At 39.6% G+C, this 23,994-nt stretch overlaps 3 protein-coding genes across 9 annotated transcripts; 2 read left to right on the forward strand and 1 right to left on the reverse strand.

Annotated features, from left to right (window-relative positions):
• The first annotated feature begins 893 nt into the window (after positions 1-893).
• On the forward strand, positions 894-5,417 carry LOC140270081 (dr1-associated corepressor). Of its 4 annotated transcripts, none has more exons than XM_072365164.1 (6): positions 894-1,060; positions 1,578-1,650; positions 2,884-2,977; positions 3,225-3,341; positions 3,682-3,781; positions 5,363-5,417. In XM_072365164.1, the coding sequence occupies exons 1-6, from the start codon at positions 1,019-1,021 to the stop codon at positions 5,381-5,383; spliced, it is 447 nt and encodes a 148-aa protein (XP_072221265.1). In that variant the 5' UTR covers positions 894-1,018; the 3' UTR covers positions 5,384-5,417. The 4 variants fall into 4 exon arrangements, with proteins under 4 accessions (XP_072221265.1, XP_072221263.1, XP_072221264.1 ...); XM_072365162.1 differs by lacking the exon at positions 5,363-5,417 and adding an exon at positions 4,226-4,605; XM_072365163.1 differs by lacking the exon at positions 5,363-5,417 and adding an exon at positions 4,036-4,203.
• ahsa1b (AHA1, activator of heat shock protein ATPase homolog 1b) lies at positions 4,608-9,944 on the reverse strand. Its single transcript, XM_072365161.1, has 9 exons — positions 9,703-9,944; positions 8,244-8,434; positions 7,880-7,962; positions 7,672-7,789; positions 6,721-6,812; positions 6,448-6,576; positions 6,159-6,260; positions 6,024-6,075; positions 4,608-5,624 (listed from the first exon to the last, which is right to left on the reverse strand). The coding sequence occupies exons 1-9, from the start codon at positions 9,780-9,782 to the stop codon at positions 5,452-5,454; spliced, it is 1,020 nt and encodes a 339-aa protein (XP_072221262.1). The 5' UTR covers positions 9,783-9,944; the 3' UTR covers positions 4,608-5,451.
• Positions 9,945-13,635: 3,691 nt separating this feature from the next.
• On the forward strand, positions 13,636-20,662 carry cdca4 (cell division cycle associated 4). 4 transcript variants are annotated; one of them, XM_072364721.1, is made up of 3 exons: positions 13,636-13,794; positions 17,621-17,758; positions 18,082-20,662. In XM_072364721.1, exon 3 carries the CDS (start codon positions 18,094-18,096, stop codon positions 19,012-19,014), a length of 921 nt encoding a protein of 306 aa, XP_072220822.1. In that variant the 5' UTR covers positions 13,636-13,794; positions 17,621-17,758; positions 18,082-18,093; the 3' UTR covers positions 19,015-20,662. The 4 variants fall into 4 exon arrangements, with proteins under 4 accessions (XP_072220822.1, XP_072220823.1, XP_072220820.1 ...); XM_072364722.1 differs by having other exon boundaries at positions 18,085-20,662; XM_072364719.1 differs by lacking the exon at positions 17,621-17,758.
• Positions 20,663-23,994: the final 3,332 nt, after the last annotated feature.

Genomic DNA, 23,994 nt, shown 5'->3' on the forward strand with positions numbered 1-23,994 from the left:
TTGAGTTTGGTTTGCATGTTCTCCCCGTGTATGCGTGGGTTCTCTCCGGGTACTCCGGCTTCCTCCCACCATCCAAAAACATGCATGTCAGGTTAATTGGTGACTCCAAATTGTCCGTAGGAGTGAGTGTGAGTGTGCATGGTTGTTTGTCTCGTTTGTCTCTATGTAGCCCTGTGATGGACTGGCGACCTGTCCAGGGTGTACCCCGCCTTTCGCCCGATGACTGCTGTGATAGGCTCCAGCCCACCCGCTACCCGGTTAACGGATTGACGGTATAGAAAATGGATGGATGGATGTTTGAGTTTGAATACACATCAAGATGACCTTACGGCGATGAAATTACTGTGTGGTAAAGTAGCAAAAACTTTAACAAAACTCCTCCATGTGTCACCAAGGGGAGACTTTAACTTGTTTTTTTAGTATAATCAACATGACTGAAATGCGCATTTTAATGAGTCAAAGCAATATCATGAAAAGTATTTACCTTAATGTGAACCCATCATTCATTCCAGAAGAAAGCATAAATAACACCTACGACGTCTGAACTCGACTCTTGTGCAGATTTGTGTCTAAAAGCTCAGCATTAACTCGTTGAAGATCAAATCTGAAGTTATGCTGGGATTTATTTCCACCTTAAAGCTTCATCTTTTGAATTTAGCAAATTATTTATTTTAACCCTATTATTTTAACAAATTGTAGATAGTCTATTGAACCTTTATGATGAAAGAAAAAAATGCACTCCTCTCTTTTTCAAAGAAATTAGATTTAATGAGTCATTCATTTTCTGTTTTCTGTGTTTCTGTTAAACATCTCCATCATATGTAGTGTTGGAGATGTCATGGCGCCACTGTTGGGGTCAGATGGGGTTGACCTTACAAAGTTTTTCTTTTCTTTTTTTTTTTTTCTCCCCTCCGTTTTTCAGGTTTCTTCCTGCCAAAGGTAAACAAATGGACGAAGCGGCGATTTGCGGTACAAACATGAAAACTGTGATCGCGCCGCGCGCATTAAAGCAAGGAAAATGCCTGGACAGAAGAGAAGATATAACATACGTTTCCCTCCTGTGAGTATAAACTTTCGTATGGGAAATTAAAGTTGTTTAAATGTCAGATAAAGCGAGCCAAAAGCTAGCTCAGATAGCAGGGCGTAAATTTATTTGCTGCATTGAGGGACTGTCGGAAGTTTTGGTTCCTGGTGTCCTGCTGACTGAGTGCTACCACTGCTGACAGATATTCGGCTCTACGCGGCAGTTGTTGGCTTGTAGGACATTAAATTATTTGCTAAGTAATAATATAATTGCTGTTTTTTCCTGTCCACCTGACTGTATGCACGTCTCTGTTATGTGAGTTGGTTGCTGTATTTTAGGTGCACTGGATCAAGTATTAAAATGTGGGGGAGGGTGAATTTAATTTTTAGCCCCTTAGTAAAAATAGTAATAGTAATAACTATTACTATTTTTAGCCAACCAGTTGACCTTAATATGTTGTGCTTTATCAAATAAAAAGTGAATGCTTCAACAGAACAGAAACTATTCTCAGTGTTTGTGAGGAATACTTATAAAATGTTGCTATTGCTTACAGAGCCGCATCAAGAAAATCATGCAGAAGGACACAGAGGTGGGGAGGATTGCAATGGCGGTTCCTGTGCTCATCTGTATCCTTCATACGTTGTTATACTGTGTAAAATATAACTATATCAGCGCTTTGAAGATGTTGTTGGTTTTTACTCATCTAGCAACGTCCCTTTAACTCAGCATCGTTTTTCAGCGTGTCTAAGCATGCTGGGAGTTGTAGTCCAAATGCTTAACAAGACGCCTGAACCAGGTTAACGCATCTTTAGAAATTAAATTTACTTTCACTTAAACTGTCCAAGGAACAAACAGGGTCATAAATGATCATCCAGGATGTAGCCTTGATTGTTTATGCTCTTATTATCTATATTTAGAAATAATTTAAAGTGATGTGAAATGATTTTGTTCTAGCACAAACATCTTGTAAAGATTTATGTTAAACCCCTAAGTCTGGTGCATGCGTTTTCATTCCGGGTCTACTGGCCTCCCCGGACTAAGTAAAAGTTACTCTCCTTAACTGAGCTCAGTCCTTTGATGGTTAAAGAATACTCATCATTATCAAGTTTGATCCTACAGATTCTCATCAAGTGAGCAAAGTAAAAATATTGCTGTTTGACTTGTGTTGGGAGTACACTGAACACTTGGAAAAGAGGTCTGTCCAGATGCATTTTTAAAATTTCCAGCTCATGAAAATTGGTTGTTGTTGAGTCACTTTGAGGGTGTTTTTTAATTTTTATTCTGTTTGTATGGTTTTGTGTTTCCATTATTTTTGTCATTCTGCATCTCAGAGCGTCTTGGTGGCTGTTATACACCTTATAGTGGCTCTTTTGAGTCTTTTGTTGTTTATCACTCAATTCTTTTTGTTTGCTTGTTTCTTGTCGTGGTTGTGTTGTCTCTTCATTGTCACCTTATGTATCTGTGATGTTGTTTAGGGTGTCATTTTGAGTTTCATTAGGGAAATTTGTCTTTGTGGTTGTATTGTGTGCGTTTGTGAGTGTTTTTGTTTTTATTATTAGTTTTCTAACTCCCGTTTGTTGACTTGTGCATCTTTGAGATATTTTTCTACGTGTCTTTGTGGTTGTTTTGCATATCTTAGTTGGTTGTTCTGTGTTTCTTTTAGAAAACGCATAAAGTTCCTATGAACGGGCTCTTCCACCAAATCTTGCACATTTACATTATTCTGTGTTCTGTCCTTTTGATAAATTAAAATGTTCCACCTCCATTCACTGAGCCTCCTCTGGACCTGTTTTGAGCTCCCCTGGAGAGGTCCGCCATTTTGACTGTTGAAATGTGAATTCCTGAACTGCAGTGATCAGCTCGTGCTTTGGAGATGTTCCTGAAGTCTCTGCTCACTGAAACCTGTCTGATAACTCAGTCAAAGTTCAGCAACGTTGTATCCCTGGCTCACATGTAAGTGCACCTGCTGTTCCACCTTCTCACAGCTGGTCTACACACACACACACACACCCAGCACTCAAAAGTTGTGTAAATCTGCTCACTTTGTTTCTTCTGTTCTGCAATCTACCCAAAGCATACAGTATTTAGAACAAACTCACACAGCTTGTCAAAATTTGGATTTTTAAATTAAATAAATGTTGCATGTGTGAATGAATTCTGGGCAAATAACGTGTGGCATGCTCTGCCTTTCTTTATGTAGGAAGCAGTGCATAGAGTCAGAAAAGCTCTTCCATTTCCTTAAAGGCCTAGCCGAAGGAGCCACATCTACGGCAACCCAGAGGGACAAACAAGGCATGAGTATTTGGCCTTTGTACAGGTAGATACTGGATGCTCTTTTTGAGTTGTTACAGTTTGGATTTTAAAGATTGTTAAATTCTTGAGATGGTAAAGATACGTCTCTTCAAAGTTTTTTTTTTTTTTTTAATCTGTTTGTTTTTATATTAATTTTATTGCCCCACACACACACCGAGCGGGGTATTGTAAAGCAAAATTCAAGGCTTAGCAGGGTATGTTGAGACTAAAGTCAGTTTTTAGTGTCACGATGATGGCTCTCCTTTAACCTGATCGATCACCATGGTAACCTGGGCTCAACACAGCATTTCAGGTGAAATCTTCTATTAAAAGCACCATCCCTTTAACCAATTTTCTTTTTCAAGGAACAAAAGGCGCGACATTTCCATTAAAAAACCCTCTGAGGCGGGGGAGGTGGCGCCACGAAGGAGCCTCGTCTCACTTGACAAAGACTCGAGCTCCAGTGTACGTATCGTGCTCCTGATCACACCAACCAACATTCATCTTCCAGCATGAAAACTGAACCAAAAAGTTGTAAGAATCTGTGCTTGGGACACATTTGTTGTTGTTGATCATTTTCTTCCAACAGAGGTGACAAATTGTCCTTTTTTCCCCTGAATAGAAAAAGCTCATCATGAGGCACACTGCATGTATGCAGGTACACGCACAGATGGTGAATCAGGTCTCTGTAAGTGACTCACTTCTTGTCCCTCTTCCAGGAGTCGGAGCTTTACATCTGCTTATAGCTGTGCATGTACGACCAGCAGAAGCTGCAGCGCGTCATTTCATCACATTTCTCGTCGTGTTTATTTAAGCCCCCGGGGTCATAGATGTCTAGAAAAAAAAAAGATGATTTTTGTTATCGGGCTCTTTATTTTTTGTTTGAAACTGGGTTTTGTTTTTTTTTAGGATTTCTTGGAGAACCTGAATATTTGTGGAAGTTTGCACCAGAGAAAATGTAAAAAAAAAAGATGACATTTTTTTGTGTTTCTGGGAATGTTTCTGTTTAGTTTTACTTGTATTCAACACCGTATGCTTTGGAGCGGAAGTATAAGTCAGTTTCCCGTTAAAGACTGATCATGTGACCTGCAGCAAATCTTTAAAACCAACTTGAGTGCTTGTTTTACTTAATAGCAGCAGTCGTGGCTTCTATTTTTAAAGCACTTGTAAATTAATGTTTTAAAGACAAAGCCTTTTCAAAAGAAGTAATGTGTAAATAAACCAGTTCATTTCAACCTCTGTGACTGTTGGACATAGCGTGCATAAGCTAAATAAAAAGCAAAGCAAGAGCTCACAGGCATTCTCTTTATTCCAAGAAACTATTATTTTTACATGGTGACGGGGCTGAGGTGAGGAATAAATAGATGCAGTACGTTCTGAAAGCTTTTACTAGATATGTACATTTTAAAGCCAAATATAGCTTAAATGTCTCCTTTTAACTGCTACGTGAGCTACCCGCACGATAAGCGGAAAAGTGTTTCCAACACTGACAGACATTTGCATTAATGTCCAGCTGAAGGTCCAAGTGGAGCGATGGTCCTGGCGCTCACCAGAACAAGCCACAGCACAGACGGCCTGAGCTCTAAGGTACTCAGATCCAGTAATAATCCCCCCGCCCTCCCATCCCCCGGCCTTTTAAAATTAAACATGCATCTTGGCCAGAAGCCTTTTTTTTTTTTCCCCCACAACAGTTACACTCAGAATGAGTAAAATAAGTACAAAATAAACATTCACGTTCAAAGCAAGATTTTTTCTCTCTCCCCCAAATAAAAAGAAACTAACATTTAGTTTTATCTCCTGCCCTAATTACATATCCGTATAGAAGTGGAGGCCAATTTACGTTTGTGGTTCGGTAGATTTCTCTTTGCTTTATTCAATCCATTTTCAACTAGTCCAAAAGGCACAGTCCATTTACACTCCTGTGAACAGCTGACCCAAACACTGAAGGATGAAAAATCTTAATTTAAATAGAATCAGAAATTAAACATTTACACATACAGTGACCAACTGACTCCACTTCCTCTCTTTCATCAACTTGTCCTACAGATGTACAACTGGGTGTTTTAGTGCCCGAGAGATTTAAGGACAAGATTTGGAAAAACAAAAGAAGAAGACGGTACTAATAAACAGTATCTTCAGAAGAGCCGGGCTCCAAAGCCAAAAGTCTGTTTAATTGCCTCGAAGTAGTATCTCTTCCAGCCCTCTTTTGTCTGTTCCTCTTGGCTGTCCGGGACTCCTCGACACTCCACCTTCAGCTCTGTCTCGCTGCTCCGGTCCAAGAAAGTCAGTGTGATTGTTGCGTAGTGCTCTGTAAGGCAAAGGAACCCCGACAAACAATCACAATTTAACGTCTCTTTCTCAAGTTGTACAACAATTACATCATGACCCCAGCTGATGATCTATGATTGATAGAGGGTTCGGTAGCTTTTCATTTATTTCGATGCTCAAAGCTTTTATACACTGTATACATAAAAAATGACTAAATGATGATCACGATGCATCTCAAATTATCCACACCATCATCATGTCTCCGAATTCTAACAGTTTCTAATGTGTTCACATTTCTGTTGTTCATAAAGGTCAATGGTGAGTTCTAACATCTGAGAAAATATAACCAGTTACTGCTCTGCATTTGTTCTCAAATCACTTCAAATACAAACAAGTTTCCTGTCAGTTCTACTGCTGTAAACCAATGACAAATACCTACCACAGGGCCAGTTGTTATACCTCCACTTCATAACTATTTTCTCATCAGGAACCTGTTGGAAAGAGGATTCACTGTGAACATTCGAGCCCACATTCCATTTTATTCTACGACTGAACGATTGGACGTTTGTCTTACCAACTCTGTGAATTCTCCAAAAACATTTCCTTCTAGCAGACGGAACTTTCCACCCCTCTCTCCATCGACCGTGGCAGAGCCGTGCGTGAATGCCTGAACCATCTGTGTAATCCACAAAGCAACAACTTTTACTGACCGTGGCCACAACTTGCATTATTTCGTATCGCGTATCTTTTTTTAACTTGTCCAATCAGCTTTTCTGTTCATCATAAAAACGCAATCTCTTGTGGCTGGCTTAAAAGCTGAACCGGCTAAATTAAATACAAATTTGAAACCACATGAAGCTCACCTCCTGGTTGACAAAGACTCTGTAGAGTTCCGGTGGGGAGGTGAGAAAGATGTCTTTCATGCTGAATTTGCAGGTGGGGATCTTGACGCCAGTGTTTATAGGAGCTGCTGTGCTGCTGGTGGAGGAAATCTGTTCAATAAAAGAAGAAATAAGCAGATTTATTTCAATGCTACTATAAAAAAATAAATAATAAAAAATTGTCACTGCTTTGCATGTGACATTAAGTACTTGAGGAACAAGAGCTTTATCCAGCAGAGGAGCAACAGTGCAAACCTGAGTTTTATCCAACTTGGCTTTGGACTGCGAGGTGGATTGCAGCTTGGTTATACCGTTGGCTGTAGGCAGGATCATCCCTTGCGTGAATTCTGCAATGAAGAAATAAAAATTCCCCATCTCTCTCAAGTATTTCCAAAGGAATTCCACAAAGTAATCAAAAGGGGTCCATGTCTAAAATTACACACACACAGTCACGTGAGAAAAGTGTATGCTTTTTAAAGTCTAAAGTCTTCCATATCAGGACAGAATTCTTTAAAAAAAAAATTTTAATCACCTGGTTCTTACTAGGTCTTAAAATTAGGTCAATTTAACCTCAGATTAACAACAAGTATGACGAATGACTCAGTGACATTAATCAACAAAAACAAATGCAGAAGCAGTGTGTGAAAAGCTGAGCTCACCCCACGATTCAACAGCTTTGGGAACCTGAAGTGATGCTTTTCTGTACCATGTTATTGGTCACTCGCGTCATTGCGGACCAGTTCTTGCCCACTCTCATCAACAACTTTGCGGTTTGCAGATATTTGTTTATGCACAGCTCTGTTCAGGTCCCACCAGATGATTAAAAAAGAAAACCAATCATGTCCCGCTACAGAAATTAATTGAACGAGGTTGTACTTTCTTTTTCACGTGATCCTGGCTGTTAAGAATGTTTATCCTGATCACTACAGAAACAAGTTCTACTATCCAAAAGCTAAGTTATTTTCAAAGTCCCTTAGTGAAAAAGTAAAAATGAATGCACAGTCCTAATTATTTATTGAAGTTAATGATCTTCTGGGGGAAAAACCTTTTTTTTTGTCTCAGCTGTTATCATATTAGCAATTTTACTATTCAGGCCGGTTTCTGTAAAGATTCCAGTTAAACATTTATGTTACACTCCTCGTGTATAAAAAGATTTCATGCAGGCAGACTGAAACTGTTAAATATATAAATATATGTGTCACCAACCTGTTTTCAAAAACCCAACATAACTTCCCAGCACAGTACGGACTTTATCAGCTCCCTTTGTTCTCATCAGGCTGATCAGTGCTGTGTCGGGTTCATCTTTGTTCAACGATATGGAAATCTGGACACAGATTGAAGAGAGGACATCAGTGCATAAATCCTCCACTGAACACACACGAACATCCCAAACAAGTCATTTGATGACACTTACATCAAGATCCTCCATGTCGTTTTCATCTGACAAGTTCGGAACTTCGATAGTTCCTTTATATTTGACTCCTGCGTTTGACGTTCCTGGTTTAAAGGAATAAAAATAAATAAATAAATAAAAAGGGGAAATGGGTATGTCAGCAAAGATTCAAAGCCTCCTAGTGCCCATTATGAAGATTCAACATTTGGATGATTAAAACCTGTGTTTAGTGAATATAAGGACACAATGAACAGCAGCAATGCTGTGACACCTCTAAGAGAAAATAATGCCCCTGTCAAGAGACAAAATGACTGGTTGCGAACATAATTTGGGTCAAACTACCATTTCACTTAAAACAAGCAGAGACCCCAGATTTTCTACTCACCGGTCCAAGTGGCTTTTAGGTTCCATTCATAAAAGAAAATAAGCTTCCCCTTGCGGTTGTTAATTGAGGCCTCTCCCTCCACCTTGCTGACTTCTGTCACCTCACACCTTCCCTCTTCATTCTCCACACTCAACCCAAGAAGCAACGATTTCAGTTTATCCGAAGACCAGTTTGTTGCATCCCTTTCGGTCCTGAAAAGTTCAGCAGAGACCACAAAACAACACACCGTGAACATGACTCGTAGCTTAATCATCTGTTTTCCGTGTTGAATTTGCACCCTACAAACACTCTGTACAGGTACAATTTTAAATGGTCAGTCGTGGAATAATCCCTCTTCATATTAGAAACTAAATATGCTGAGCTAAGACGAGGAAATGTCAATAATGTCAATCTTCAGCTCGGCATTTAGCAGTTATAGCCAAATGCCTTTATCACAGCCGACTGGAGAATCGTTTCCATTCACCTGTATGTAAAGAGCTGATTGAAACTAGGAGAAATGCCATATTTCCATGTTGTTTTCCAGAACTCAGTTCTGACTGCAGCTAACTCGCCGCCACCGACTGTGTAAAGCCCATAACTTATGAAATCTGAGCAACCAGCCAGCTTCCACTAACATCAATGTTAAACGTGTCAATCGCATATATTCACATGGCAAAACGTGTGCTACAGTCTTACTGTAGTGGAAGCCCTGATGACAGTTACGGCAAATTCCTGTGACTTTTTAGGTCACCCAGACCTGAATCTGTTGAAACTTTTTTTTTTTTCTCCAGATCTTACAAACTGATGAAGAAGCATCACAGCAATTAACTACAGAGCAAGTTTACCTGAGCAGGTTTTCCTCTCTTGACAATAGAGTATAAGTACAAGCTTTATGAGTACCGTGGTGAATAAATTAGGTGTGCGAGACCACCAGTTGACGTTACCATGGTGATTCAGGTGTTTAACTCACAGAAACACGACACATAACTGTTATGCGCTCATTACAAGGTTGAAACAACTACTAGAACAACTTGATTCATTCGTTCTAATTTCCGCAGGGAAATTATGAAATAGTCACGTTGCAACTTGGTCATCTCACGTGTTCAACATAGTTTGTGAAAAAGACTTAGAATCTAATTGCATGATAGACAACAAAGCATGTAATGACAGAAACACACACGATATATCCGACGCAGTAAGTGTTGGTGCTGATAACGACTACAAACATGTAACAACTGAGACACATGAGATTGGAGCTTCAGCAGCTACAAGCGAAGCTAACTTGGAAAACGGTAATATAATCTCAAATATTGCACATTGCCTTGTATTTAAAGTATATAACTCACACATACAATCTACACATATGAGCAAATCATGAAAAAGTACAATAAAGCTGTAACTGGATACTAATAAGAGCTCAACGCGTGCATTTAGAATTAGCAAGCATGCTAATAGTCAGTGCCCTTTCATCGTGTCTCACCAGTGCCAGTTGTTGACATTAGTCGCATCAGCTCTCTCCTCCACAATCCAGCGAGGGTCCCCTTCTCCCCACTTAGCCATTTTTACTGATAAATGATAAAATAAAACAAAATTCTCAACGTTAGACAGAGAGTAGGTATGTCTGTTGGTGAACGTCCGCTACACGATGCCGCTGCTTCTAGAAGCCTCTGGCTGATGCTGGCTGTCTAGCGGTGCTCATGCATTTGTCTGCCGAGCATAGAAAATGCTGGAAACGGAACTTTCCTACCGGAAGTCATGTTTCTGAAGAACAGTTCCGCGCTTAGAAGAGTCCGGAGACTGGAGAGGGTGTTTTGGCACCGACTACTTATTCATACAAGTTACAGTAACCCGAAATTCCAAAATTCCAGCTTTAAAATGTATTTAATGCATTTCTATATTTTACATAATTTATCACAAAATATTTCTGGGGTTTGCACTGTTGGTAAAACAACAATAATAATTTTTTTACATAATAATGTCAAAATTGAATGGGCTAAACTCCAACAATCTTGCACACCAACTTGTTCACTTTTACAAAATAGCATTAGAAAGCATCTGAACTGTAAATTTTAAATGGCATGTGTTTACATTATGTGTGTACTGTGTGGTATGATTGACTGCCTCCAATAATCTGCAAGGCAGTAGTCATGTTGGTGCTTTCAATTGTTCCTTTTAAATGGTCTAAATTATTAAACAGTAATAGCTCTTAGAGAGAGCACATGTTTGGATATTTGTGCTTTCAGAACATAAAAACAGGTTAAACACAGCTACAGAGTTACCCTTGATGATGAGGATAATGAGTTGATAGTAGGAACACACAATAGTTACTGGATAATATAGTGCTAAGATTGCCGCCTTTCATGTGGGTGATTGTGGTTTAAATCCTGACCTCCCACATGAAAGATACTCCAGTAGGGGTCCTTAAGCAAGACCCCCTTACACTACCTGCCTACCTGGGATAAAAGCGTCTGCCAAATGCATAAACATAAAAACATAATAGTAGGCATTACTCACACTAAGCTACTATACATCTTCCACTACTATTGCTACTATGCTACTACACAGGTCACAACTGTAGTCAACACAACACTCTACACAGAGGTCACAAGCTGCAAAAGCCATTTGAAATGCCTCAACAAGTAACCAAAGGTGGGCAGACTTCATGCATATGAATGCATAAAACATGAGCCCACAAAAAAACTGAACAAAAAAAAATAATCGGTCGCAGCTGGTTACTATAAAGATTCAAAATCATGTTGCATACATGTTACTTAAAGCAAAGCACAGGTAACTCTCAGTATAGGTATACAAACACATTGCTCTTAACATACCCTAAAACATACATATTTTGGATAAAGAAACCAAAAATAAAATATAGATAATTTAGATAGGCATTCTGAGCTGCAGCAGAAAGAGCTGTTTTGTATCCACAGTTTTATATCCACACTGTCACAGGGGCATCAAGATAAGATAATCAACACATCAGAGCCTTCTGGTACCCCTCACGTGTCAAACCCTCTCCTGGAAATAAGTAAGAATCTGTTCGCTTCGCATTACAGATTCTACTAGGACTTTATTAACAACCATTCTCGTTATAGTGACCCACTAGACCAGAATCTCCTGGAAACCTCTTTACCTTCAAGTCAATGTGAATAAACTATTCTTCGTCTTACTCAGTCTCAGTCTGCTCTTGGGTTTAAACCTTATTTATGTGCGTGGCTACCAGCAGCCATGACATTATTATGGTTGGGCATTACAATGTAACTGAAGATTTGGTATTGAAAACAACTGGTTTAGGTTAGGGAAACGTACAACTTTCCCTGTAAGAATATATTGCATCGAAATATCCTTTTGGATTAATTGCTGCTACTTCCCACAGGAGGGACATGCATGCACGGGAGGGGAATTGAGTCTTTTACTGAAATGTGTCAGATACTGAGAAAATATTCAAGGCATTCATTGGGTCCAATTGTATGCATATTTTGGATGTGTAAATCCAGTTTTGAGAGCTTTGACTTTATATGATTTTGGGTTGCTTTAATGTATGAACATTTAAATGTTGTCTATAGTTGTAGCGCGATCAGAAAGGGGTATTGGCTAAAACCAACTGACCCTACAGAGTTGTTTTGGTGCCTAAACATGACCAACCTGCAACTGAGCATGAAACTTAAGAGACAATATTCTCATACACACCTCATTGAAGACTGAGTAGTGAAAGCTTTTTTTCACACGTGCATGGCAGTCGCGTGTGAGAACACAAATGTCTGCAGCTTGCATTCAAAATTTTTTTTTTGTGGAGATCTTCCACGTAGCCGCCTTGTAAAATGGCCCCAACCAAAGCAGGTGAGACTATGTGTGAACATAGCAGCAAATCTTCCAGAACATTTGCTGAAATCAAGCGTTAAGGAACAAGTAAGAGTTGTTGCTTCGTTCTGTTTTATGCCAACTGATATAATGCTTCACTCACTTATCAATATTGTGGATACAGTCAAATAACACTGTATGAACATCAACCCGTAAATAGTCAAAGGGGTCTCATTCGCTTTTATTGAAATTATAACAATGTAGAAAACTGCAATTTCCGCACCACACTTTTTGCATCAGATGCTCACCAACTTGTAATTCACATGGTGAAAGCAAGACCGAAGCAGAAAAATGTCAAACTGTCAAAACTCGTACTGTTCATGTGTGAACAGCTTGAGTGGGAAAACGATTATCTCGCACAGGACTTGAATCGAGGCCCCTTCGGGAATGGGTCCTGAGGACGTTTTATGTCCAAAGTTCTCACTCTGGACTTCAAATACTGTTGCTGGCGTGTCATGGCAGAGTGGAGCAGGCAATCCTTGGTAACAGTGAATGGAAATGTTGCAACTTCTGGATTTTCATGGAAATCTTTTCAAGACCCTTTGCATACACAGCCCACAGGCTGTCATGGACAATCGACAAAGTTACTGAGTTCACACAAATCAGCAAGACAATCTGAGTTCTTTCAAGACATCTATTTCTGTAAAATTACAAAAGTATCTACAAAATGCGTTATAAATATTGGTTGAAATGGACAGTTCCGACATGTTATGTTTTTTTTTGTTGTCTTGTGTTATATGTAGTCTATTTTAAATCTATTTCTGGAATTGTGAAGCACTTTGGTCAATCTCTGGTTGTTGTAAGGTGCTATATAAATAAATGTTGATTGATTGATGTTTGTATACTGTTACTGATGCAAAGTATGGTTGAGGTTTACACGGTCGGTAAGTTTAAGCTGACAGTTTCCAGTCTAAGGAACCAATGCATTTCTTGGCACTATATCTCAAAGGTTGTGAGATTGATGATAAAGAAAAATTTCATAAAAGACTGAATAATCTCACCTCAAGGCCTAATTTGGATTAAACGATCTGATAAGTTTAAATGGGCATCTTCTCTTAGTGGAACAATCAATTTGATGTGGCAAAAGACAGCAAGCAAAAAGGTCAGTAACCACTGGCTAAATCTTTAAGATTACACTCAGTAACTTGTAACTCAGACAAAATGAGTTAAAAGTAAAGCGTTTGTTGTGTTTACAGTAGTCTGACATAAATAAGAAACGCCTAATAACGGTGTCAAACACACTCCGAAGAAGACTGAATCTATATACTGTCACAAACACTATTATGCATTATACATCTATGGCACTGCATAATTCCTTGCCATAAATGTTTCTTTTTCTTTTATAAAAGTGCAAACGTTATCTAGGAACAGAATGCCGGATGAAAAAACCAATAACAACTTAGTTATTTTCTTTTTTCTTGTTCCTGTAGCCAAACTCAGGCTTTCGCTTGTTTGTCAAAAGAATTAGTCAGAGAGAAAAGCAGGGAGAAATCTTTAGAGAGGAATCCCAGGCATATGGCTTGCTTTTGTCGGCTCCCCTCCCCCTCCCTTCCTTCCCTCCTGCCGTCCGCTCCGCAGCAGCAGCAGCAGAGCGGAGGTACTTCAGTTTTTGAAGCCGTGGCATGAATGATCTCATCTGAACCTGATCTACGCTTTCCCTGTCGTCGATCCTATGACCGAGACGGGAATAAAATAACACAAATACGAGGTGAGTACGGCCACTCAGACATTCGGCAGCAATATTTTTTAGAGGGCACCAGCGTGATCGTTTGTTATTTTTGAGGAACTTAACAGCCTAGCCGCGGCGAAAACTCTTGTTTTCGGCCAGAAAGGAGGAAGGACCGCGGAAGATGGGTGGGTGGGCGCTTTGAATTCATTAGCTTTCCGCATGCTAGCATTATTTATTTTTATTTTTTTAAAAGAGGGGGGCAAGTAAATGGTGGCAGACGAATGTCGACTGCTTCTTTTTACGTGGAGGCGTCGTTATTTGCGCTTCATTTGACACGTTTGGACAGTTAGCTAGCGGCAAACCGTAAGCCTAAATTCAGATCGGTAGCATAGCTAGCCGGCTAGCTGTTAGCTCACAGCGCAAAATGGCCTCATTGTCGCCCGGTGGCTCTGATGCTGAAAAGACAAAGCATGCGGCAAGTCACGGCCAGCACCTCTGAGATGCTCAATTGAGCGACTCCTGTGGCTCTAACATGGCGATTGTTGAGAGTAAAACTATATAGTTGACATGAGACAGAGAATGGGAAGAGTTCAGCCTGTATGTAGCGAGTTTTATTTATTCATTTAATCCTGCCAGCTGCGAAAGTGCTGCCTATAAGCGTGCGGTGGGGGATGGGCTCTGTGAGGAACCATTGACGTAAAGCGAGACTGCATTTTGTTTGGCCCCAGCGCAGTCCAGGACAAATAGTTAAGTGTTTACGTTTTGAACATTTGAATACTGTTTGGTGACATGTCTTTATAGCCATGTGATGGTAGAGTCCAACTCAAGTATTATATATTTACTTCAAAATGGGGTGATTTTTTAACGCATTTCCTGATATGTTAAGACCGTTTTTGAACATTATATATGTCAGCATTTTCTGATTAAATGTTATTAAAACTGTTAAAGTGATTAACTTACTTTTCATGCACTCGAATACAAACAAAAACACTGTTTTGCAATTGTAGATTATCTAGATTTCGGTCACAACAATTAAGCATCTGTATCAGACCAAAATGGGCCTTAAAATCAATAAGTGCTTTTGGACTGCGGGAACCTTTCCATAGTTCTCATAACGATTCGAGGCAGTTTCCTTTCTATTTGTGTCCACACTAAAGGAGCCGCAACTGATCGTAGTTTATAGAACCACTTTTATAGGGTCTTTTCCAGCCCCTACTTCAGAGCAGGAGCTAGCTTAGCGTAAGAGGAACCATCTGTGACACAGCTGTGTACAGCTATGGTTTGAAACTGCTTTAAAGGACGAGTTAGCTAAAGCTATTGAGAATGAGGCCACTAAAAGAACAAATATTTCCCATTCAGAAACAATTCGAACCCAAATTAATTGATAGCAGTTTGAGCAAGAGCGCGATTTTCGATAACGACACCCTGTCAACTCTGCAAATAGTTGTTTACACTTCCTCGTGTGCAGAACAGCCCTGTAGCAATACGGTCCGCGATGTGTTCCAAAATGGTCCGGGTTGCAACACCAAATAGCAGTATGGACTTTGTTACACGGACCTAATCCTTGTTCATATCTGATGCAAAAATGACTATGTAAATAGCGACAATATAGCGTTCGTTCAAACCACTGTGACGTCATATTTCCTAGGTTAGAGTTTTAGGGTTTGAAATTGTAGTTTTTCTGGAAGCCCCTTTTCTGAGTAGCTTTTAGCTTTGGCTCATCCTTTGGGAAAACTCCACACAACCCAACAACAGTCTGTGGCAATTAACAGGTTGAATGCATAGCAGGAAGAAAAAAATGTTTAAGATGTAAAAACAAACAAAACCGGTTTCCTTGGATGTTATTTTCTTTCTTACTTTGGTTACTACTTTGGCAGATTGTCAGCTTCGTTTCCTTGTCAGCTAGCTGATGTCTTTAGAAGCTGAAACTGCTGTTTATCCATATGTAAAACGTTTTCAGACGAAAAAACTTCCTTAAACCAGTGCAAACATTTTTTTATTTAATCAGAACATTTACAGAAACAGAGCTTTTTACTGTTTAGAGGTATAATTGGTCTCTTACAGATGCCTAATTTTAGTGATTAAATACAAGCCTTTTGTTTTGTTATATCAAAGTGTTGATAGTAACTCTATAAACTTTTGATGTAGAATTTCTCAGATTTAATCCCAAAATGCTGAACTATAGGGTGTTGAAAAACATTGAGCAGTTTCTACATGTTAAAAAAAAAAAAGAATGTCATGTCCAAAACTGTTTCTCCTCTCTGTGCAGTTAACTTTCTCTCAGGTTGTAGGCCTTCCTGGTTGTCTTTCATTTCTGTTTTAATTTTTCCACATTGCTCTTGTTTTTTTCCTTTAAAGATATAGTGCTCTTTAGTGTCTCTTGTTTGACAGGGGCCAGCACAAACGCACCACACCAGAAGATAACACGTGTCCATAATTGTTTTCTCACCCTTTGTATTTTAGATCTCCAGGCACCTTCTTAAATGACTTTTTTCCCCCCTCCTCTATTCTGTCCACTGTCAGGAAATGTTACTCAATGCAAGCGAGGACTCAAAGACCTCCAGACTTCTGAGACTTTCAATGTACATTAGAACCACTTCTCTTATTAGATTATAGCTTTACAAAATGTTGTGCTGGTTTAGCTCACTCATCATCAGCGGAAGACAGAAATATGTTTCTCATATTATGTCTTAATTTATTTATTTATTTATTTTAATGAAAAGCACCGTAACTCCCTAAGTTAAGATAGTCAATTTGTATTAAGGATCATTCAGTCTTTATTTCATGTTTGATTATATATTTGTTTTAATTTATTTTTTTTTTATTGAAGGTGTTTTTGTCATCCCTGTTTCTAGTTATAAGATTCTGATAAAATCCTTAAGAAAGTTTTGAAATGGTGTGTTATTTGTGGAGATATTAGGGCCTTAGTGTGGCCTGGCTTCCAAAATGAAAAATTAACAATAAATTGTTCTTTGTTGGTGCGGTCAAGAGTTGTGACAACAACAGCAGTGTCTCGGGCATTTGGCTTCATTTTGGTTTCTGCAGAAAAGTGGGCAGTTTCTGTTAAATTACCAGCTCATTGCTGTTTAACATGTCTTAATGCATATTTCTTGGCTCCACTGATTTAACTTTTTGTGATTGTTTAAGAAAAAAAACACAAAGTATCGCAAATGAAAAATTGAAACAAGTGGAATCATTGACCCAAATGCCCTGCCCACAGGTTTTTACAGAGGAGACACAGCTGGACACTGTACACTGTTTTTATTGTTATTTATTTGTTTATTTGAATGGGAAATTAATTGCCATATAGGCTGCTTTTCAGAGCTCAGTCTCCTGTTTGATTTCATCCTGTTTATTTAGAGGAGTCAGATGGCTTTTAAATGGTGGCAGGGGTGTTTTGTTCCTCTTAAGACGTGTGTGTTGAAGTGGTGTGTAATGAGGAAGTTGATGCCACTCTTTAATTTTTTTCTCCTCCTCAGTGAAGAGAGTGAAATTCTTGCTCTACTAGTTTTCTGAAGTGTTGCGTGTGTAGACCTGGTAACCTGATGTCTCTTGTAAATATTAGTGGGCCATGGCTGTATGTTAAACTATGAATTACGAATGTTGTTTGTTTTCATATTATCACTTTTACCCCTTATAAGCACCGTTTTGATGAGAATATCTTTTTGATTTTCTTGATCACAGGTGGCAGTGGGGAAAAAAATCATACACGCCCTGATCATGTAACATGAGTACTGTTTTTGTTTTCTGACAAAGGTCTCTGTAGTCTGTGCTTATTTTGATGCAGCGTCCGCATTTAGTTGGTAACCATGCTATTTTCGGTGGCTCAGTGGTCTGTTAAAAGTGTGGTTGTTCCGCCCAGCAGGAGTCTTGCCTCAGACTGGCCTAAAATGGGCAGAAATGGTGCTGAACAAAAGCTGCTTGTCGCTCGTACAAAAGTACTTGAAGCGTTGCAGCCGGGACCAAGCTGCATTGCTATTGCCTGTGCCTCTCAACAGGAAAGGTATAGCAAACTTTAAGAAAAAACAACTACAACAAACAATTTACTGTTTACTGTAGTTCAGAGTTTAAACCTGTAGTTTATTTGTAAAGTCACAGCTGCTGTTTAGCAGAGTGTAGCTCTAGCTCCCTTATATCCACACAGATATTACACCACATAGCCTTAATACATCACACATTTACATGATTAATTACATGACACTTATTTTCATTATATTAGCTAGTGAAACTCAGAACAATTTTTTTGTGTGTGTGGTGAATTTGTTGGTGCTGAGACAAGTTTTCGAATGTGAGTCTTACTCTGTTTCCTTCTCCTCACCGCCGCAGCAGACAGACAACATGTTTCCGAAGGGCACCAAGCGCAAGTTCTCAGACTCTGGAGAGGAGCCAGTCTCCAGTGGTGACCAGAGCCCAGCAGCGTCATCTGCAGTAGCTCGGACGCTGTCGTCCTCTTACAGTCTGCAGCGGCAGTCGCTGCTTGACATGTCGCTGATCAAGCTGCAGCTCTGCCACATGCTGGTGGAGCCGAACCTGTGCCGATCAGTGCTCATAGCTAACACAGTGCGGCAGATCCAGGAAGAGATGACCCAGGACGGCACCTGGCAGATAATGACCCAGGCTCTGGCAGCTGCCCAGTGCCCCGCTGACCGCCTGGTGGCCACTGAAGTGCTCTGCAGGCAGACTGACCCGGCAGCTCAGGCCGGGCAGAGCCCAAAGCCCTTCTCTGTGGTTGGTTTGGAGGAGGGCTACCACTCGGAGGAGGTGGTGATGGAAGGAGAAGTGGAGACAGAGGTCACAATGTCCACTCTGTCAGCTGTCCCCCCTCAACTGTCCTCAGCCTCTTACCTGGCTGGTCCGTTCGGCATGGGGCCCTGCTGGGAAGAGGAAGAGGAAGATGGCGGCTGTGAAGAAGATGAAGAGGAGGACAGCGAGGAGTGTGTGTCAGAGGGAGAGGAGGGTGACCAGGACCACCTGAGCCCAGACTCCAGGACAGGGGAGCAGGTTTTTGGGACTTTTGAGATCAAGCACCCAGCACCGCCTGCTGACCCTGCACTTGAAGAACTGTTTTCAGATGTGGACCCATCCTACTATGACCTTGATACGGTGCTGACAGGCATGCAGAGCACCCCTAAAATGGGGCCTTATGATCTGCTGGAGAGTCTGTCCTCTCACGGCTCCACAGCCCTCAGCTCCAGCTCGAGCTGCAGGTCAGACCTGAACGAACTGGACCACATCATGGAGATCATCGTGGGATCCTGAAAGCCAGAACATTCTTTGGCCTGTACTGATCCCACAGACTCTTTCCAGACTATGCACACAACCTGTGCATGTTCTGTTTGTGGTATTACACGGATAGTTTGGAGGTTTTGGGGGCAAGGTGGGAAACTAACACCAAACCAGGTAGATTCTCAGATTGTCTGTTACAGATGTAGTTGTTCAAGCAGCAAGTCAGTAGCTGCAATTGGATCCTTTGTTAGTAATAAAAAAATGGAGATATTTTTGAATTAGGGTTTTCACAGTACTTCCTGTGAGCACAGCAGTTAGTTTCCTACTTTGGTGATGAAATCCAGAACTCGATAATATCTGTGAGAAGGCAAAGATAATTACCTATTCCATGCATTCTTATTTACGTACTTTCCATGTTTATGTCTGTCATACATTCTGTCATACTCGCTCCTTCTGGTCATGTTCTCTGCCTTTATGTCCAGTTTTATTTATTGTTACATGGACCGAAGAACAGTTCACCACACTACATGCATCAAAAACCAGAACAAATTGTAAATCCAAATCTATGAATCAATGCATATTTTCCTAGAGAGCTGAGCAATTATGAATGGAATATATGTATATGTATGTATGTGTATATAGAAATATATTTTTTGCATTATACAGCTGGGGGATTTTTCAAGCATCATTTGATATCATTTTTCCCTCCCAAGCGGTTTTTAAGATTTTAATGTAGCCAGACTCGAGACGGTGTCTTCCCATGGTTTGGTATAACAAGTCGACTGTCGAAGGTGTCAGGATTGACACCGTCACTCTTCATAGGCACTGTTCTCTCATTCTCTGAAAAGCTTTATGCAGAGCAGGAAAATTACTTCCAGCCACCAACAAAATGTGGATTAAGATTTGTCGCTTTCTACTAAGTTTACAAGTGTCCACTTGACAAGTAATTCTCTTGCTCTGCTTTTAATACAAATCCCATGACAATAACCAGCTTTTTTTCCTGAAGCATCTGGAGAAACCCCGGGGTGATAACTGCATCAAGAAGCCATATTTCTCTCTCATTTGTAACTACAAATGAAGAATTCTCTGTGTTAACCCATCTAATTTATTGTTTTATTTATTGTATTTATTTTATCGAGGTACAGACATGCCATATTGACTTATCAATTCAACCATGAGACCCGGTGAAATATTTATCCAAATTTTGCCCTCCGTTTTGAATGCAGTACCTATTTATTCCTATGTTTTTAATTATTGTTGGGAATAAAGAATAATAATGATAATAATAAGGACCGGGTTAATATCCAAATTACTATGCAGCTCTGTCATACGTGCTTCAAAACGACTGTAGACTCAAATGTCCTTAAAATCCTTTATGCAAACAGTTGCCTTTCTCCGAATTATGTGGAAAAAAAATCAAATGCATTTTTTTTTTTTTTTTTTCAAAATTGCTCTGTATCATGATAAAGAGATTAACTCAGGCAAACAAAATGTATTGATTAAGATACAGTATTACGAAACGCTTAATACCTTACCACAACACTCCTGAAGGATGTCACTCTAGTCTGAATGGGAGCTAGAACTTCAAAGACTAATTATCATTGTAAAATGTATGCATTTTTATATTAAAAGCATTGTAGCATCTTTGTAAATATTTTTTATAATAAAAGGTGCAACTATTGATAGGTGATGTGGCTGTTTGAGTTGTGTTTTGTTTTTGTTTCTTATTTCTCCCCAGGAATCTTCCCATCTGTCGGTTTGTCTTTTACAGTTTCAAAGAGTTTTATATCTTCTGTAAAGATGCCAATTGAGATGGATCTGACTGGATATTGTTGTGCTGCTCGGTACAGATAATTTTTTCTCCCTTTTTTAATGAAACCCATATGGAAAGTCTGCATCTTTGACTCAAAATTATTTATTACAGGGTTGTTCTTTAAATGAAAAAGTTCCCCTTTTCAAAGGGCCAATTTGGGACCACTGAAAATAATCCAAACTTGCAGCAGCAGTGCATGCAAAAAAAAAACAGACCCTGGCCTTGTTTACCAGTTTTATTGTCAAAGTGAAAACTTCTACTCGGGTCATAAAATCAGATAAATCCAGTTGATACGGTGCACTGCTGCGGTAATTAAGTGTGGACATTTCCTTGACTTTTAAAACCGAACTAGATGTGATAGCTGTACTTTGGCTTCAGTGAGACCTTTGTCCTCACGTGCTCTCACATGATGATGTTGAACCGTGAGATTCTACATTAGATATGCAAAGGAGAGTTTCAATATATTCCACAGAATGGAGACCATTGAACTGACGCTTAACTGAACTGAACTTTTTTTTTTTAACATCTTGTCTGACGCTGATTAAATGTATTTATTCATAACATTAAAGCTGACTTTGTGTGCTGGCCTGCAGCATAGACTTGGTTAGTCTATAGTTAAAGATTAATTGCTCCTCGGTGAGTCAGCGAAAAGGCTGCCTCAGGAAAAACCAAGTAATCAGAGGGAAAGACTAGGGTGTCTAAAAGCAGCACAAGAGAAAACAAACGGGAGGAAATCCATGCGGTGCTTCAGAAATCCACTGAAAATGTGCAGTTTATACCATGTGAAGGAATATCTGCTCTGCCCTTTAATGCAGTGCACAGCATACTGTAAAACACATGTTGACTGTTCAGAGAACTGGAATTATTTTAAAAATGTGTGTGTTAAGGGTTAGAAACAATCAACCTGAACACACAGGTCTCATTCTGCCTTGAGATCCTCTTTAAAGTCTGCTTCAAAGCCCACTGTCAGTTCCTTAAAACAAAAAGAAAATATTAATTATTTTCATCCAATCCTTAAAGATTACTATTGAAGACAATAAAAGAAATTTAAAGATCACTGTTCCTCTTTCTATTGCTAATCCCAAGTTTCTCTAATCTACAGTGTTACTGGGCTGTTCATATTTTATGTTTAAAGATGTCTATTAGCACAAAAATACATCATGATATAGGTCAGATGAAAGCAAATGCAGTAACATGCACATGTGTTGAGATCAGATGGCACACACAAGGAAAAGACAGAAGGAAGAAGAGGTGTTTCTGTGATCCATTCAGGAGGGAAGAGATGGGAAACCGTGAATCAAGAGTTGCCTTATTTGGTGTTTGCCTTCCCTGTCTTTCCGGTCACGTCTTTCCTCTTCCCTTCTGAGTCATCTGTCCCTTTAAAGTGTTGCGTTCAGGTGCTGAGCGCACCATTCTAGATATTCTAGATATTTCTAATAGTGGTTTACAGTGAAAAAATGTAGTGAGTAAATACTTATTACTTGGTACTCCATTCATGATGTAAGTCTGGAAAAAGGGATTTCTGTTTATGATTATGTTGTTTAATCCTGTACTCACTAAACAGGTGAGCCAAGACAATCACACAATGCTGATGGACATACCCAGACTAAATGTATTAGTTTTTGACTTTGAAAAAAAACCAGCCAAATTCCCAAAGCACTAATGTTCTGATCTTTTCAACCACATCACAAACCATTTAAGTTATTCTTTGATAACTAATGTAATATTTCCTTACTCCTCTGAAACTGTCTGAAGCTTCCCTGACGAGGCCAGCCTCACACCTTAAAAACCTTTGATTTAATCATCTTGAGGGGATACTTTTACTCTTCACACATGAAACATCCTGTCACAGGGTGATGCAGAGAAACTAGTCCATGCATTTGTTACTTCAGGATTGGACTACTGTAATTCCTTATTATTGGGCTGTCCCACATATTCTCTGAAAAGCCTCCAGCTGATCCAAAATGCTGCAGCCAGAGTTCTGATGAGAACTAACAGGAGAGATCATGTTTCTCCAGTTTTAGCTTCTCTTCATTGGCTCCCTGTTAAATTCTGAATAAAATTTAAGATTCTTCTTCTCACATATAAAGTTCTTAATGACCGAGCTCCATCATATCTTAAAGATCTAATTGTAAGATATTTTCCTAACAGAGCACTTCGCTCCCAAACTGCAGGTTTACTTATTGTTTCCAGAGTTTCTAAAAGTAGAATGGGAGGTAGAGCCTTCAGTTATCAGGCCCCTCTCTTGTGGAATAAGCTGCCAGTAAATGTCCGGGAAGCAGACACCCTTTCCACTTTTAAGATTAGGCTTAAAACTTTCCTTTTTGATAAAGCTTATAGTTAGGGATGGCTCAGGTAATCCTGAAACATCCCATAGTTAAGCTGCTATAGGCTTAGACTGCTGGGGGGCCTCATCTGTCACACCTTTCCTCACTTTGCTCTCTTTTTCCCCCCGTTTAATTTCACAATTGATTTTATGTACATGTGACATTATTGTGGTTATTAACTTGTGTTTCCCTGTTCCAACAGATATCTTTTGAATGGCGTTATGGTGTTTTTCCCCCCTCTTTTCCCTCTTTTCTGTCTGCTCAAACCCCAGCTGGTCGAGGCGGATGAACACCCTTCCTGAGTCTGGTTCTGCCAGAGGTTTCTTCCTGTTAAAAGTAAGTTGTTCCTTTCCACAGTCGCCACAGGCACGCTCAGGACGGGAGATTGGACTGAAGACAAGTTTCGGTGCAATCTGTTGGTTTCATTAGCTAGGATATTAATTTTTGAATTGGCTCTATATGAATTAATTTGATTATGATTACAATGAATTGAATTCCAATTGGCTTGAATTGGACTATATTACTTAAGTGCCTTGATATGACAATTGTAGTAATCTGGCGCTATATAAATAAAATTGAATTGAATTGAAATATTTCCACACGTGGTTTGCAAAATTTGAGCTGATGGGGCTGTCCCTTGATTCAAACAAAAAACAGCAACAGAACAGGAAAGTAATTCTTATTTCCTGATGCATTTTGGTCTATTTTAAGAAGGTACTGACACAGAACAGAAACATTATAGCACATAGAGGATGTTAGTGAGGTGCTGATCACTATAAAAACAGAATTTTAAAAAGCGTCAGACACTTGGGCTCCATGATTTCACTTTACTTTTTAATGCTTACGGCTTCCTGAGGATCAGCTCTGATAAGA

Source organism: Leuresthes tenuis, unplaced genomic scaffold, assembly GCF_036924035.1.
Source record: "Leuresthes tenuis unplaced genomic scaffold, fLeuTen1.0.hap1 SCAF_15, whole genome shotgun sequence".
Lineage (NCBI taxonomy): Eukaryota > Metazoa > Chordata > Actinopteri > Atheriniformes > Atherinopsidae > Leuresthes > Leuresthes tenuis.

Bases quoted from the DNA above. Each gene is read 5' to 3' on its own strand.
- ahsa1b (XM_072365161.1), bottom strand. From the start codon at position 9,782: ATGGCTAAGTGGGGAGAAGGGGACCCTCGCTGGATTGTGGAGGAGAGA. The intron at 6,261-6,447 runs GTGAGCTTCATG...TGGATTACACAG, and splicing joins GAGTCTTTGTCAACCAGGAG to ATGGTTCAGGCATTCACGCA. The intron at 6,076-6,158 runs GTAAGACAAACG...TCTTTCCAACAG, and splicing joins TTGGAGAATTCACAGAGTTG to GTTCCTGATGAGAAAATAGT.
- cdca4 (XM_072364721.1), top strand. From the start codon at position 18,094: ATGTTTCCGAAGGGCACCAAGCGCAAGTTCTCAGACTCTGGAGAGGAG.
- LOC140270081 (XM_072365162.1), top strand. From the start codon at position 1,019: ATGCCTGGACAGAAGAGAAGATATAACATACGTTTCCCTCCT. The intron at 1,061-1,577 runs GTGAGTATAAAC...TATTGCTTACAG, and splicing joins ATAACATACGTTTCCCTCCT to AGCCGCATCAAGAAAATCAT. The intron at 2,978-3,224 runs GTAAGTGCACCT...TTCTTTATGTAG, and splicing joins GTTGTATCCCTGGCTCACAT to GAAGCAGTGCATAGAGTCAG.